Genomic DNA, 17,924 nt, shown 5'->3' with positions numbered 1-17,924 from the left:
TACTGGGTAAAGACATCTGGGAGGAGGAGCTTGTGGATTTTTTTTGTTAAATGCATCCATGCTTAAATGTAAATTAGTCATTCTAGGAAAAGATAAAGTCTCTTTATCTAAATTCTTACTAATGAATGTCACAAATGTTCTAATAATGTACACAGCAAATAGGAATTTGAAGATGCCCATCATAAGACTTTATGAGAAAATCAATTAATGAGGAACAATAAGACTGAAGAGGCAAATTTTCTTTGTCGTGCCATTGGGGAAGCAGTGTGTTTAGTGGAAGAGAATGGACTCAGATTTGAATCTGTTGACAAATCATTTACTTTCTCATTAGCTTCAACCGCAGCATCCATAAAACAGGAATGATACTTATTTGCCAAGTTTGCGATAAGGAAGAAGTATGAAAATGTATATTTCGTAAAAAGATAGTGATGTACACATATAGCAATTAAAAAAATTATGTCAATCCTCTGGCCTTTTCCGCCTCCATTCATCTGGACTGGTTTACATTCCATTAAAAAAAAAGATATTAATGCTTTGCTTTACTTTTAATAGAATTTTTGGGGTCCACTAGAATCAATGACAAGAGGCTGTTTATTTGGGAACAAAGGCATGAAAATTAAGAGAAAATATGTGCAAACAATGGTTGTAATTATAAAAACTTTATTTCACTCTTACTTTAGTTAAATCTTTAGAAGCACCATGTCATGTGCTGGCAATCTAGGAGCAGGATACTGGAATGCTTCTGTCAAGGACAAACTGCAAGCTGATGATGTGAAGTTACAGCTACATGGAGCTCAGGAACAAGACCACATTGAGAAAGGTTCACTTGCAAATTTCATGACAATGCACAAACAGGAATCTGGCATCGATTTTTTCACACTTCCTACGGTCAGAACCCAACGCTTGTGCATGTAAACATCAAAAGAAACACTCTATCATCTTGACAGTTTACAGTTTGCTAAAACTTGACTCTGAAAGCATAAATGTTGCCATTTTGTTTTCTTGACCAGTGCTTGCTCATAGGCTGACAAAATCAATTCCTTTAAAATTTAAACGATGCTTAAAGGTATGTTCAGCATTGCGCAAATCAGCAGCAAGGCCTTTGAATGTGTGCAATTCTCATGTATGATCACCAAACCATTATTTACCTAATGAAATTGTGAAAAATCACACATTTTCAGCAAAACATTTTAATTTGGTCCTATATTAAAAGACCCAATTGCCAAGGTGTTTTACATAAATTTAATTCACAAGCATGTACACAAGAGAGTCACTATAAAGAACATTGCTTCCTGGTTTATGAATAAAAAGTTTATCCTCTACTTACACTAAAACATACAAAAAATAATCTACAAAAATCGTTTACAATTGATTTTAGTGAAAGAAAAAGCTTTCTTCAGAAAAAAAATGATTGTGTGGTGGTAGTATTTTAGCCATCAAAAAAGGAATGTAAGTAACCAATAAATATAATGTGCTTTCTCCATATAGACATATTTACACTGGAGTCTTTGGCTTATGTTTTTTTTTTTTTCTTCCTAAAAAGAACTTTAAATGATCCAGCCATCATTGCACATTAAAAGAAAATAAGCCAGTTATATATATTTATATATTTATATAGAGATCTGCTACACTGGAAACATATAAAAAATGAACTTTACTATGAATTTGCACAGCTTTTCTTACTTCTTCCTTAAAGATTTAACCTCTTTTACCTAAAAAAAGGGAGAAAAATGCCACATAGGAAGTATTAATTCATGCAACATGTGGTGTCTGCCCTACCAGCACCAGGCAAGAACAAGCTGCATATTCACTGTACAAACACTGATAAGTTCTCATTGGAATCTGTTCTTATTAAATGGAATTTATGTGGCACGAAGTGTCGATGTTCTCATACAGTAATAGAAACTAATGGAGTCCTTTTTATTAAGATACACAACTTCATAAGAAAAATACTTTTACTTCTCGAATGTAAAAGCCTCCCACCCCCCACATTAAAATCTTTCTGCACAGGTGTGACAGGTACAATAGCTGCTGGCTCAACACATGGACAGGCTTCCGCGTGGACGCCTCTGAGGTCTCACCCAACTAAGAAGATTCCAGGTACTCCAAAGCGACATCATAGCAGAAACGGTACTGCTCCTGAAAGATGTGCAAGCATGAGAGTTGAGAAAAGTTAAGATAAAGGAGACTAATGGCAAACCATTGCCACGGAACGAACACCCAGCCACGGCTTAAAGTTAGTTTTCCTGGATAGAGGTTTAATTTCTGGGTATACGTATTTTACGTTGGAGTCTAATGATTGCTGTTTAAGAAAAAGGGACTTGATATAAAAAGATATATTATCTTTGTCTCATATTTTCTATTCATTTCTTGAGAATCTCCGGTATTTTTTTACCCAATTATAATAGGAAAACCTGATTGTTACAGAAAAATTTGCCCAGTATAGAAAAATGCAAGGAATCAGAAAAAGAGTTCCATAATTCTAAGACTAGAAACAATTATTAGTAAAATACTGCCTGAGTTTTGCTCTAGTCCTTTTGAAGGCATGGTTGAAATAATAATTATTTTAGAATAAATATAATTGCATACATATATTTGAGAATATAAGTTTACATATTTTATTTTCCTTTAACACTGTTATGTATCTTTTTCCCATGTTATTTAACATCTCTTTTCACACTACAAAGAAGTCTAACATATGGATTTGACTATTAGATTGTTTTTATTTTTTAATATAAATAAATGCTACAGCGAACATGTGCATATATTCTTCTCCAAACTTCAGATATTTTTCCTTAGCCAGAAAAAAAAAAAACCCAGGCATTTTAAATCGCCATTCACAATTCCAAGTTCTTGATTTTTGATACAGCTTTTCATTCATCAGAATATTTAATTTTTCAAAAATGGTTAGTGGTTCTTAAATTTTTTGAGTTTATTTATATCTGAAAATTTATTTCTACTGTCTTTATATATTTAAGACAACTTGGTTGACAAAGTTTGAGTTAAAACCGCCTTTCCTCTAGGTCCATCTATGTACTTTCCATTATCAAGAATTGAGAGAAAATCAGACTGTATAACAAGATATGACTTATAATATGTCATTAAAAACTTCTCAACTCAGTCCAAGTGGGTAAAATTCAGGCTGGAATGGAGAACAGTCTAAAATGCATATTACTGCTAAAGAGAACTTCCAGGTGTCTCCAGCAATAAACTAGGGTAATAAAAACCTTCCCCAAGAGATCTTTATCAATCCTACCCTTAATTATCAAGTAGGTGTGATTTAAATTAGCCTACCACTGTGGCAAGTGCATCTGAAGAGCCAAAAAGTGCTTGAAAACAGTTATGTCTCTTTAATCTGTCACTAGCAATTTTGTTTACACTCTAAATTTTCTTCCCAAACTTGTCAGTTCAATTCAACAGCACACTGAACTCATCATTAACACTGATTAAACACAAATCAGAGGGTAGGTGCTCAGTCAGGATTAATGAGACACGAATATAAACGTACACAGGAACTTTTTGGAAGGTTCTAGAACGGCTGAGTTTAACCAGAGATTTTTTCCCCCCCTAAGTTATTGTAGGAAATCAGAGTTAAATTTGGAGGTAAAATTTGCATTCTGATGCCAGAAGTGACCCCACTGATGAATTTAAGAAGACGTGATCTGAGACACAGAGGCAGAGTTTACATTAAGAAACCTTCAGACAGCGCTGTCAAAAGACATAACCACTACATTCTGTAAGAAGACTTGAGAGTTCTACCTCAAAAATCCCTCAAATCCACCCCCCTTTCTCTATCTCCATTGCCGATACTCCAGTCAAAACCAACATCATCTTGTCCAGACAACAGCAATAGCCCAAGGGATGAGCTGGGGTAGGGGCGGTCTGAGGGGGCTTGTAAAAGGGGAAAACGTCTGTTATCGCTTTTAAAAGTGAAACGGTATAAATGTAACTCTTCAGATTTTGTCTCAGGAAGCAACGCACTTTTTGTGTGAACAATCCATGAGCAGGAAGTGGTGAGAATACTTTAAAGGTTTATTGAATTGCTCATTTTAGTTATCTGATCATCTTGATAAATGTAGGGCAAGCAACAATTTTGCCTTGGTTTTTCTGGTTTACCTTTGTGTGAACATGAACTACACAGCTGCTCCTGACCTTATCCCACTTTGCACATATGTGTAACCCACAGACATCTCTCTTCAGAAGTAAAATGTGCTCGAGGAGTTTAACTTCTCTTTCTTACTGTTGATACAGCTCCACCCACATGAGCTCCCACAGACCCGTTCCTATCAGCTCTTGTTTTGTAAGCTGTGTTCTGATTTCATGAGCCCTGGCAAATTCAGGTGGCATCATTGGAACCACTAGCTCTAACTGGTAAAAGTTGAAAACTGTCAATGATGATAGTTTAAAATTTATAATTTGAGCAGAAATGAAGAATTACAGGTAACGACTAAAATAAATTTCATTTGCCGGTTAAGGACAGACATTGGTGCCTAAGTGCTGATACAACTTAGGAATACATCCGTTGCATGAATTCTTTACCAATTAACCTAGATGCTTTAAGAAATTAAAAATAGACAAGAATAAAGACTAGATAATGGAATTTATTCTTATTATAGAACTATTTACTATAGTTTATTACAGCAAATATTTATGGCCTATCGTAGGAAAAAACCCACAATTCTATACATGTCCCAAATCAAGTGAAAATAGTTTTCATCTGTGATACGTGATTAGGTTTAGGTGGGTAGAGAGATACTCAGCAGTTAGGCAGGAAAGTCCCCACAAAGACTCGCTTACACATCCTATTCCCTTGGGTGTATAAAGTCAACCCAACGCGTAGGTTATGATTGTCTAATGTCTACGCTCTCTTCTGTGTCTGAGACTCTGTGACTCACCGGGGCTTCCACCATGTTGGGCTTGCTGTTCCTCAGGGTCTTGACCGCATGGAACACATCCACGACGTTTTGCCGCTTCACCATTTCAACAACAATGCCGATAGCGCAGAACATACCACTTCGCCCACCACCATTTCTGGAAGCAAAGGAAGCCAAGGCATTTCAGATAGCAGCTTTTAGTCACCAGAGGTCACACAAGCTTGTAAGTGGAGGAAATGAAAACATGATCTTCATTCTTTTTCCATTTTGTATTAATTTTGCTTCATTTGTACGCATGCACGGGTAGAGGGCAGAGCGCAAGGACACGTGAGGGTGACGTCAGCTCTGTAGCTTATACTTAGGAATATGCTGGAGGCACTGGCTGCTGCAACTTCGATCCCTTGAGATTTTGGTACATTTGTACACTGTGTACGTCAGAGAAGTGGTTCAGAGTAGTGTTCGAAAGAGTTTAAATCATATGATAACTACATAATAGTCAATGTTTGAAAAATATGAAATGAAAATTGGTAGTTAATTATAGAACCATGAGACAGGAAGATTATTTTAAAATGCTATCTATGGAGATCCACAAGATGTGAGCTGAGTACGCTTTAACGTGGCCAGTATGAAGGCTAGTGAGGAAACGAACACCAAGGCCCCCACACGGCCAGGCTTGAGGCACCGTACTCACAAGCAGTGGATGATGGTTCGGCCTTCCCCTTCCTCGCACTCCTCCTGCCATTTTTCCACCTGCAGTATCAGTTTCAAAAATGACCGTTTGGAGCCTGGCACTTCTCGGTGAGAGGCCCACCCTAAATACTGAAACTGCTGTACCATCAGGTAACCTTCTTGTGGCTGTAGAGGGAAAAGGGTTTTTCTGTAAATAAGTTGGGACTGGAATTTTTACTAAAAAGTGAAGGTGCGTACAACTTTACACCACGGTACAAACGCCATTCACGCTGGATTGAGTCTAGCTGGCAAGTCCAAGATACCTACATGCTGGTACAGAAACATTCTAAGTTACAGAAGCAAGAAACATGAGAAATACCTTGGTAGCAGCTTCTCCCTCACACCCCATATCTAATAATCAATCATACTTTTAAATAACTTTCAAATTCTTCTCTTTATCACTCCCGACATCACTGCACAGGCCCAATCACCAATTATGATAATTGCTTCCTAGTTGATCTCCTTGAATAAACTTTGATCTCCTTCCAAACCATTCTTACTGCAGCATCATGAGTATTTTGAATGCAAATATGATCTTGTCATTTCCCTGCTTTAAAGCTTCCAAATGATCTCACATAAAATCCAAATTGCTGCAGTGGCTTCAAAATTCCTACACAATATGGCTTCACTGCCTTCCCCAACCTTCCCTTTATTATAATGCATTCTTATACACTGGCCTTCTTTTAATCCATTTATCAAGTCACTTCTTGCCTGGGGAACTTTGCACAAACTCTCCATTTGGCCTCAGAGATCTCCTTCTTGTTTGTGCCTCTCAATCCCAAAACACAGTGATCAATTTGTCTTGGGTTTGCCCGGGACTCTTCTGTTCTTTGAACTGAAACTCTTGTGTCTTGGGAAACCTCTCTATCCTGTGAACACCAGGATTCTCCCACCCCCCACAAGCTCCTACCGATTCTTCAAATTTTGCTTCACAGATCACTACCCCAATGAAGTCTTCTCTAGTCGCCCAGCTATGTCGGATCACCCAAAGACTCCGAATTTCGTCCTTTTTCTCTAAAATTTCTCATATTTGTAAATAAATGATTATACAATGAGTTGTTCAGTGCTTGTCTTCCCTGATAAAATAAAAATTCTTTAAGGATGAGGAAATCGCTTTTTCCCCTAAACTCTGTGTCACTAGAACCTAGCAGAATACTGTCCAAAGAAAAATACTGCTGAATGAATGAATCAAAACATTAAGCCCTCATATGAAAATATAAGAAAGAATTTGCAATACACGAGTAAGCTGTATCATAAGGCATCAGATCTGAATTTCCATATGGCAAGGGCTCACGCATCACAAGGCCCTACTAGTACAACACCCAACTTCTCATTGGTGCATATTAAATATCTCATGAAGTGCATGGTAGGAAGTAGATTGGGAACAGAAGAAGAATCGTGCACTAACAAGAACCGGAACACCAAACATAGAGGAAGATAAATAAACAAATACGCTGACAAAAAAACACAGATTTCAGTTCTCATCCTTAGAATATTTTTCATACAAACAGCTCAATAAAAAGACAAGTCTTACTTTCTTAGTTTAGCAGCTATGGTTTCTCAGCTAAAATATTACTAGAACCATAATGGAACAGATGTGCAGACATAATGAGATTCCATTTAAATTAACATCTAAGATATGCATGGATATTATGACATGATTTGAAGTTATCCTTTTTTTCTCCACTGAAATGAGCGACAGAGTTGGATATGACTATATCCTCTGCTTATAGTTATACATATAGACTTATTAACCAGAAACACATACAGCCATTTTGATATGAAAACACAGAAACATGACAATCTGAATCACACACTTAAAATAATACACAGACAAAGTTGCTGCACTAAAAACAGAGTAATCCTCTTTAAAAAGAGAGTCATTCCATGGAAGCTACTAACGATTTCTTTTCAAATTCTGCTTGCTATTTGGTTACACAATCTAAACAGTCTTTATTAGCATTTTTTCGCTTTTTTTGGAGGAGAGAGCCCAGACTTAATTTGTCATTTAGTGTAAAATATATGAAGACTCAAGGAAAGAAAGATTTCTGAGAAACACAGCTGCTGCTTTGCTCCTGGGAAAAGTGGTACCAGTGCTGGTTCTACAAATCTGGGCAGAGCCAGATACTGGGACGTTTAGAAAGACGAAATTACAGGTGGAAGGAGAATTGATGATGGCTGTGATCTACCTTTTCCCCTCATGTGTGGGGTTCTCCCTTCTATGCAATAGGGACACGGAAACTTTCTATAATGGCTGATCCGACATAGCCCTTCCTCCTGAGGTAAAGCCTTTTAGTCATCACCATTATTATTATATTCTTATTTTTCAATTATGTGCCTCTTCTGGGCTGGATATCGATACTAATAAAACATGTAGTTGACCTTGACAAAAGTCTACATATGCGCAGAGATCAGGCTCAGACCATCCAACTCAGCTGAGCCAGTGCATGTGAATTTAGTTTCCAGATGTAATACACTGAGTAACTGACCAGGACACCCAGCTTCCTGCATTGCTGCTTTCCTGTTTTTGGAATGCATTTTTCTTCTAATACTAAGGTATAAGATGATTACTAGCTTTGGGAGTGATATGTAACACCTACTAATTCCACTCTTCCTGTTGTCTGATTGGAATTACACCCCAACATGGTTATGATCAGTTGCTCTCTATCAACTCAGGTAAAATATTAATGACTTACTCTTGTTAGATTGCATATCCTAAAAATCCGGTTTATCACATCACAATCCATTGAACAAGACATACATTCCACTTGGATAGGGCCATATCGTAACATCCCTTCCTCTGGCCAGTACTGAGGGCAGCCCTAGATGATGAATGTTTTGGGAAAAAAAAAAAAACAAAACCAAAACGAGCATTATTTTTCTCTAATGAGGGTAGTATGAAACAGATTTTTAACATTTTATTACTACTTTATTAAGTTGTGTATGAGTACACAAAAGCAACTCGTAGCCATTAACCTGGGACAAGTCGACTTCATTCAACATCACGATGGAGGTACAGCCATAATCATACACTAATCTCCAGAAGTCTTTCACAGTGTTCGGCAGAGGGTACTGGGTGACGATGAAAGCAGCTGGTTGCCTGTAACTCTGTGAAGAAACAAGGTAGATCGGAAAACATACAAACTTGAAATGAATGATCAGTCGTACAAGGCAATTCAGTACATTTCAGTGTAGGACCAGGTAAGGCGTTAATAGCTCCACGTGGAGAGGGAGCCAGGTGCCGCACGGGCTGTGGAATAACAGATCTGGGCCCCTGGAACGTACTGGAGCTAGTAATTTGTCAGTCTGATGGCAGGACTTCAAAGTCACAGCAGCAATTCTAGTCGAGACTTTAAGTTTTATTTTGTTGAGAGAAGTAAATACAGGACAAAAACAAAAAAAGAAACTAAAGAACTTCTCAAGGTTAAGATCCTCCATGAGGTACTTGTGGGCTCTTTCAATTTTTCAAAGGGAATCGATCTGAGAGGCTGAAGGCACACAATTCCCCGGTGCGTATGTAGGTATATCCGTATGTCTGTATCCATCTACCTACCTACCTACCTATCATTTATCAACATATACATATTACACATATTTATGTATGTATTTTATATATATCTCATATATTGTATGTTTTATATATTTTATATACGTATCATATATATCATATATTATATATGTATATATATATCTCAAACTGCTGGGTTCTCTTCCATTTCAAATAAGAAAAACCACATATGCCTCAAACTTGTGTGCTTTTACATTATATGGATATTATCAGAACATTCTGCTTATCTTTCAAGCCCATTCCAGTTTCCTGGGCATTTCTAATGTGTATTAAATGGTCACAATGATAGTTTCAAACCCTTAAGATTTTTCTTAAAGTAAAATGTACTTCTTGGCTCCACCTATAAGGGAATGGTTCCTTCTTTACCAAGTGCCCCCTGACTGAGACGTGACACATTATCTCTATCCAGAAGGACAGGGTATGCTCATCTGACCTGGGCAATCTGTCATTCTACAGACTAATGATCTATATTTCTATGTATTAAATAGCTTGTAAAAAAAAAAAAAACCAGAACAAAACCCAAAAAACTAGACAGTTGCCTGAGATAGATTTCCTTCATGCTGATAAAAATCGTCAGTGATCCCCTAACTCATTTGTATCATATAACTCCTTAAATCTTTCAAGTGTCTTAACATCAGCATAGAAACGGATTCTTGAACATCGATCCTATCGCCATTTGGGAAATGCTGCCAACCATGGCATTCCACTCCATGGAAGACCGTGGGATAAATCTGAGTGCTGACAGTTCAACTGGCTGCTTCTAAGTGACCTCAAGCCTCACAGAGGTACACCTGCCTCTGAGGTGAGGATCTCCTAAGAAAGATATGAAGGCTCACGAAAAAGGGTCAGAAAAAATAAGTAAACTTTCCTTCCAATCACATGTCTGTTCCATGGGAAGGTGAGCTATTTATTCAGTTTTTGAATCACAGGGGAGGGGAGATGGATACGATGATGTGAGAGGAGACAGATGCTTTCTTAGATCTTTCCTCTGTAAGGACAGGAGCACATCTGAGACTTTGAAATCACAGACTCCTTGGCCTTACCTCCTAATTCTTCACAATCATGGCACAAGGGTATATAACACTGAGGATGTTGCTAGAGGGCAGGGGGAGTGGGGAGTGCTGACCAGTGAGCCCTTTTCTTATAAGAAAAACCAAACCTAACTTTTCTGAGGCCCCAACTACACTACTGAATCCACCAGATGGTCTCAATTATGAAATGTTTCTGTGTTGAATCACAGGGAATTAAGCAGAGTAGAAATAGGTAGAGAACAAGGTTCCATCTTCATATTGACTAGAAAACAACCTGGAAATGAAGAAAAATTTGACAGTGATCAATGCCAAAGACAAAAAATGCCTCAGACATACGCCTCATCAATCTCTTTCCTAACAGTATTTTCTCCTTTCCTTTTCCACACAGCCTTTTAAAATTCTAAATCTAGACTCAGGAACAAAAAGGCCTTGTGTGTTTTCCCTGTATTTAGTGTATTTGTCTTTCCACACAATTAAAATGGGAAGAAAAGATACAATGAGGATTCAGTGTGATTTCAGTGGATATGATTAATGACTAGGCAAGATTCTGGTCATAGCAAGAATGGGAACTTTTCACTTGAGCTTGTCTTTAGACTATTTCTGCTCTGCAGCATAAAAAGAGCAAAGTAACTGACTAAAAGATTAGTCTCAGAAGTAGACGGTAGGCTTTCTAAATCTCTCCTATCAGAAGCTAATTTTAAGAAAACATAATAGGAGCAATAACTCAGCTTCATTATTAGTCACACAGGAATGGACCCTGACTTCTAATTTCTCCTGGCTATGGTTCCATAGATGAAAAGGCAAAACCTAGAAATGTTTATACATGAAGATGATGAGCTGTTTAAAAGCATTCTGAACCTGGAGAGCGTTCTTGCTTCTTTCCAAGGTAACCCAGCAAGGCAGCCAAGGACTGACTTAGAACTCCCTCTCCATGTTGCTCTGTCTGTGCGATGCTAACCTGCTAAGGACGTGCTCTACCACTGACACTTTATGATAGTGGGGGTGGGGCAAGACAGCTCTTTCATTATGATGGATGTGGTAACATGTATATTTGGTGCCTTCTCCTAGTTATTTATAAAGGGTCTCTATTAATTACTGGCCGATAAAACAAGTTAGCTATAAATTACTGGAACATTAAAAGTCAGAGATAAAGATTTCCCAAATTAACACAACTTCCGTAAGATAAGGCATTATGTGGTTTTAAAAATTAATTCCTCACTTAACATTCAAAATACATAAGCATGGTATTCTTTTTTTGAAAATAATTAAGATAAAAAATATGACCAGCAGGTATTTCCTGTAAGGAATATAAAAATTGACAATCAAGTTCCAAATTTACAATGGGGCCTGAAACTTATAGTTCCTAAGAATCCCTATAGGGGAAATTCAAAATCATTCTCCAAAAAATATGTGTATTTCAATGAAGATTTCCAATTTTCCTTTCTAGGCCCTTTTAATTTTTTTGAAAAGAAAACCAGCCAGTGTTCACCACATTACGTAGCTTTTCATGACACTTCACACGAACAAAGATGGCAGTCTCTTACGTCCATAAGAGCAGCATTGATGTAGTTACTACTCTCCCCATCAATTGTAATTAAAAAAGGCAGACATCTGTCAGGTGGGAGCATGTCCATAAAACGATTCTTGTCATGATTCCTTGGCAGGCACGCTATACTGCAGTCTTCAGCCTGTAGTCGAGGGGTGACTGAATTCAAAGTCTGAAAAGAAAAGGGAACCTAGGTTAAAAGCAAGTGACCCATTTAATAGCACAAGGCAGATCCATCAAGTATCTGGGAGGCCAAGTAGAAAGTGAAGGATTTGTACAAGGCAACGGCATTTGCCATGATGACAGGCTGACAGACTCTGTAGTTAAAGCTAATGAAGCCTGAGAAGTGACAAAGAAACAATATACACATTGTTCACTGTGTTTCCTAAAAGGAAAAGGGAAGCTAAAAACCATCACTACCCGCGAAAGGCATTGCCTAACCAAAGAAAGCAGAATTAGAGTGGCCCATAATGACGACCCATCATCAAAGTTGGAAACTATCATTTGCAGTAACATTTTGGCATGCCTTTTTAAGGACAGGCTGTAACATGCTAGAAAGAGCACTGCACAAAGGATCAAAGTAGTAGGTGCCCAGAGCTACTCTTGACTTCACATTCACACACCTTCAGGGATGTTTTAAGGGCAGTGAAAACATTTGGGGTTATTTAGAGACAATGTTTAGTACAAACTTCTGCTATTATTATTAATGCGTGTGATCTCACATTGTGAGTGACACAGAAGGTTAAAATCCATAAGCCTGCATAAAAAAAGGTTGTAAATACACACAAATCACCACCAAGTTTGACTTTTATGATACCTTTCCCCATACTCTTCCCTGAGTCTGAACTCACTTGCCCTTCCAGATACAGCAGACATGAGCTCATTAATACAAAAGTGACTCCATAATATGTATAATGAAAGAGACAGGTATTATATTATACTTAAAATAGGGTCAAAAGTTATAAATTTGGCTTGAAAGATCTTCCTTAGAGGAATTAATAATGCCCAGAACACAACGTAATAAGTTGCTCATAAAAGACACTCTAGAAATAAGTAAATACCTGGAATTCATCTTTGAGATGTGAAGAGTTAGTTTGAGAGTCTATTCTAATCATATCAAAATATGCAGCTTTAAATTCACAGACAGGTATGGCAGTTTCTCCACATAAACAGGCTTCTAAAATGGCATCATGAATAAAAATGTACTGTTCCTAAGAAAGAAAAAAAAAATCAAACTATTGTAATAAAAATCTTCTGTCATCAAAGGTAGAGAATACAAAGAATTTTCTCTATATAGAAACATTAATAAAGATATCAATATTTTCCTATATGACTCGATGAGGTAATACTGAAATACATTTATTGTGAAAAACGTTTATTGTTTTTGATAACTGTTGACAGCAAAAAAAAAAAAAAAAAAGGCCATCAGAGATAAATCAACAAGCAACATACCTCTGTCTGGACCATATTGATACGACGAGACCTTAAGGCTTTGACACAGTTGTAGATGTCGACAACACCCTCTCTTTCAGCCATATCCAGCATGATATCAATCACAATGTAACAGCCAGTTCGTCCAGCACCAGCACTGAAAAAAATTCAACAAATCTAAAGAATTGCAAGATGTATGTTCTTGCAATCTTATTAAATAAAGATCCTTTCAACTATCAGATAGGTGGAATCAAATTGATTTAACAAACTGCAAGATGTAGTTTGTATGTGTTATATAAACACTTACTTAAGGTACAAATAACCTTCTGTAGATAGAGTATTTGCTTTGGTGCAAAATGAAGACTGGAGCAGGAGTTTGAAATTAAAACGATAACCTTTATATATCAAATTGTGTTTTGAAAATAATGTATCTATGTTGTTCAAGTTCCATAGCTCTCAAACAAGTCTTCGTTCTTTGGAAACCTAGTGCATGTGATTTCAAGCTCATAGAATTGGCCAGGGAGTGGATGTGTGCTTTAAAATTTAACCTCAAAAATACTCTTACTCATATACTTGTGGGTCCTCCGGCAAAATGCAAGAACGCTGGCTCACTGTTTTAATCTGACAGACTCTTGTATATACCAAGGCAAAGAAAATTAATTCCAAAACATTTACTGGGAAATCTGAGGAGTCACAATTCAGAGGAAGTGCTAATGGTGAGGTTGGGGAGGAAAATGGTGGTTATCAATGAGGAGACCAACAGTAGAAAGAATATTTGAATGGTGATCTGAAGGAAAAACGAAAATGAATAGTTAGGTCTAGAATATAATTCTTAACAGGTCACAAAGATAGACATTATCTTACTGTATTTAATTCAGTCAACGAATCTTAATATACTACTGATTATTTTATCTTTTGGAAATGTTTCTTCAATTTTTAAAAAAGATTTACTTATTTATTTTAGAGAGAGAGAGTGTGAGGGGGAGGGGCAGAAGGAGAGACAGAGTAAATCTCATAGAAACTCCCTGCTGAGTGGGGAGCCCAACGTGGGCTCGATCTCATGACCTTGAGATCTTGACCTGAGCCAAAATCAAGAGTTGGATGCTTAACCGACTGAGCCTCCCAGGCATGAAAATCAGAGGCACAAACAAGATACAGTTGGGATTTTGGGGGGGAAATTTCACTTGGTAGTCAGCTTCCTCTTTTTTATAAATTCAAAGATACCTGAGTGTAAGTGAGAAATGACACTTCTGTTCAAGAGAGTATCTGAGAATCTTGGAGCACTTCTGAAGCAAGCGATTCATAGGGAAGTAAATCTCTACAATAAGTCAAGACACTCCTGAATTGAAAACCTATTTATGTCATTTTCTAAATGCATAGAGGGCCTATTAACGTTACTTCTTTGTTGTCCAGATTTGGTCACTTCTCTTAAATACACTGTTCTTTAAGAAATTTATGTAAAAGATATTGTGGGTATCTCTCTCTTTGCCCTTTTTTCTTTTTCTTTTGCCTACCACCTTCTCAATCACTGTTTCCAGGGTTTGAGCCAGGAAAGCAGTTGAAGGGTACGTCAGATTTCCTGAGGACGACTGAATTGAAGACTATTTTTTTCAGAGTACACAATATCTGATCCTTACGGGATGCCTTACTTTTATGTCATTTTCTGTGCTGTTTCCCCTCTTCCATACATGGTCGTTTAAATTCTGAATAGGTCGGATTTTTAGGAAAAAAAATGCTTAAGTACAACCTATTATGTAGCTTGGAGAGGACAGCATTTGAGAATGGTATGCAGCATTTAGGAAAAGCTTTTCAGATTCAGTACATATTTTTCTGTTCACATCTCAAAATGAGGCCATGTAATTTGCTTTTAGTGTCTCTGAGTGCTTGTTTTAAGAGAAGTTTCTAATCAGAAGGAAGCCTGGCTATAATGTTCACATTTTTCTGGCATATATTTCCTGGATCTCACTGATGTAGTTTTCAAGGCCCTCTGATGGATGGCTTTTTTTTTTTTTTAAATTCTTAAATAGCTGTTTTATAGCACAAATTCTTGCAATTTAGGCCATTTAGTAACTCTGTATGTCTCAAATTTAGTTTTAAAAGCTGGGCTTCTATTGAGAATTTACTAGATTGGCAAGAAATCTCTATTTTAACCTCCCATTCCATACAATATGGGATTTGCAAAAGCGATAAAAAAAACACCAAAACCCAAACACAGATGTTGCCACTAAAAGACAGTTTTCACACTCCTACTTGTGAACAACACTACACACATTAGGATGAATGTATTTATTTTTTAAGTTTCTATTTTATATCCTCCTTAGTGCTAACTTCTTTTTTTTTTTTTTTTTACCTTGCCTGTAATACATGTGAGCCAGAACCTTGTGAGCATGCATGAGTTTTGTGCTTGAAGGCCTTGTCTTCCTATCTTAAAAAAGCTGGCTGTCTACAGCCGAGAGTGTCTAGTCCAGCACTCACCTGCAATGCACGACGATGGGGCCTGCACTGGGAGGGTTGGAGAACTTCACTCGCCGGATAAAGGAAAGAAGCCCTGTGGCGTGGTACGGGACTCCGTGGTCAGGCCAGCCGGTGAAGTGGAACTGTTTCACTTCCCGGATCTCATTGTAGCCCCTCTGTGCAAACATGTAAAGAAGTGTTTTTTCAAAAGAACCCAAATAAAGCCATTCGACACCAATCACAGACACTAGACCTGGCTGACAATGAAAAAAAACCAAAACCATAAACCAAACACACTGAAGAATGTATCAAAGATCACGCTTTTTCTGAAAAAGGATGCTGGCCTGACACGGTAGAGGAGCTCAGCTTTATTGTCAGACGCCTGCCAAAGGAAGACAATTAGAAGGCTTGCTCAGTTCTATAACTCTGTGTAAATTCTTATTTACCTCGACAGTTTGCTCCTTACTTGGAATGACAACACATAAAATGATTAGGAGAAAAGGAAAAAAAAATGGGAAAGCTAAAATGCTGCCCTGTTGACCTGAGGCACTGAGTTTTCGAGTGGTGAATAAAAGCAACTTTCTAGCTTCTCACCTCAAAAAGATTTTAATGCCTTGCTTATCCATGTTGAAAATGGTTTTGGAGCACAGCACGCGGGGATTTTCCAGGACAGCGCTACTTGAGATGGTTTTGTAAAAATATACAGACAGCTGAACTGTTCTTTGGGCAAATGATTTTTCCTAATTCTGTGAAATAATGCAGCACCGAGTATTATTTATAGTAACAAAAATACTATGAATGGGAAGCATCATTGTCATGCCTCTTTCCTATTGGGTTAATTTAAGAGAACTTTTAAATGCACACCTCAAAGCCCTTCTTTTTGGTTGAAGAAGCCTCTAGATTGTGTTAGCAGAGCTTAGAGAGCATAGATAGAATGCTATGGGGTTTATTTTTAGGAATCACATTTGTAGCCCCCAACCCCCCACAGTAATCTATATAATTCCAGTGGCACTGTGAGCTATCTGTGCTATCTCTACCTCACTTGTTCAATCAGAACAGCAAGAAAAATGTCAGGAAATAAATGAACCACATTGAGAAAGTTTAGATTCTGTCCTATACAGACAGACCAACCAATAGCACCAAAGCCTTGGAAGCCAGTGATCAGGTCTTATTATTCTTTCTGGTTCTAGTTCCTACACAAAGTGGGGCTCAACAGATAATTACAATAATGACAATGATAAACACTCTCATGGAATCATGCAAATGAAAAAATCACTTTGACTTTTCAAGTCAACTCCAGTGAGGAAGATCAAAATTGTCCCAAGACCTGATTTCAGACAGTTACTCACCTCCTCCATATTAATCCTTTCACTGGAGGCACTTGCTGGGCATGAAGGCCTTGTTCTTTTTAGTAAACTTCAGTAAAAAGTTCTTTTTAATATCTGGCAAGGCATGTTCCCTTACTGCTCTTTCTATTTTCTATTTCTACTGCTTTTAAATTTTCAAATATGTGGTTTTCAAAAAAACTACTCTTTTCCAGTTCTAAATAACAAGAAGACAAATTAAAAATAAAAATCCAATGATGTTCCAATTAGTATGAAGTTAACTACAGAAAGTGGTATTAATATAAAATACCCCCATTCTGGGCCATGGTGTATGCCTCCACTTACTGACTCACATCGTATTTCGTGTCTTTTAATACATGTTTGAGAACTTAGTCACTTAGGACCTTTATCTTTGTTGAATCTATTCCTAGATACTTTAGAATTTTTTATTATTGTGAAAGAGATTTTTTAATGTCTACGTCTGTTTACCGCTAATATCCGGAAAAGCTACCATTTTATGAATACTTACCTTGAATCAGCCCCGTCAGTGATTAGTAGTTCCATTTTAAAATATCTCTAGTTTTCTTGGTATAAAATAATTTCATGTAAAAATAATCTTATCTTTACTAATAGTTAAGCAATTTATTCCTTTTTTTGTCTTATTTCATTACTAGAACTTCCCCAAATTTTGAATACCAGTGAGACTGATTATATCACACTCCTGATTACAGAGCAATGCCTTTAGGGTTTTCACTCCTTAATATGCATGCTATTGGTTACTGAATCACCTTTACCATGTTCAAGTAACCTCCTTATTTTCCTCAGATAGATTATTTTTATAAACTCCTTTTAAGTAAAATTAAGTACATTATAATATCTATTAATAAAATCATATGTTTTGCTCCCTTGATGAAGATGCGATGAAATATTTGGCTAGATCTCCTACCACAGGTGTAATAGCCTTGC

At 37.2% G+C, this 17,924-nt stretch overlaps 1 protein-coding gene across 2 annotated transcripts in view; it reads right to left on the bottom strand.

Moving 5' to 3' along the window:
• Positions 1 to 643: 643 nt before the first annotated feature.
• PTPRK (protein tyrosine phosphatase receptor type K) overlaps positions 644 to 17,924 on the bottom strand; it is a 540,251-nt gene continuing 522,970 nt past the window's right edge. For both annotated transcript variants that reach the window (XM_026504778.4, XM_026504780.4), the window contains exons 22-30: positions 15,655 to 15,809; positions 13,201 to 13,336; positions 12,810 to 12,959; positions 11,747 to 11,920; positions 8,580 to 8,711; positions 8,300 to 8,425; positions 5,566 to 5,729; positions 4,896 to 5,031; positions 644 to 2,139 (exon numbers count right to left, since the gene is read on the bottom strand). In XM_026504778.4, the coding sequence (XP_026360563.2) occupies positions 2,086 to 2,139; positions 4,896 to 5,031; positions 5,566 to 5,729; positions 8,300 to 8,425; positions 8,580 to 8,711; positions 11,747 to 11,920; positions 12,810 to 12,959; positions 13,201 to 13,336; positions 15,655 to 15,809 (1,227 nt within the window). In that variant the 3' untranslated portion in view covers positions 644 to 2,085. The remainder of the gene's footprint in view (positions 2,140 to 4,895; positions 5,032 to 5,565; positions 5,730 to 8,299; positions 8,426 to 8,579; positions 8,712 to 11,746; positions 11,921 to 12,809; positions 12,960 to 13,200; positions 13,337 to 15,654; positions 15,810 to 17,924) is intronic.

Source organism: Ursus arctos, unplaced genomic scaffold (genome assembly GCF_023065955.2).
Source record: "Ursus arctos isolate Adak ecotype North America unplaced genomic scaffold, UrsArc2.0 scaffold_13, whole genome shotgun sequence".
In the NCBI taxonomy this organism is placed as follows: domain Eukaryota; kingdom Metazoa; phylum Chordata; class Mammalia; order Carnivora; family Ursidae; genus Ursus; species Ursus arctos.
Note: the sequence above shows the minus strand (reverse complement) of the source record. Positions and strands in the feature narration are given on the sequence as shown.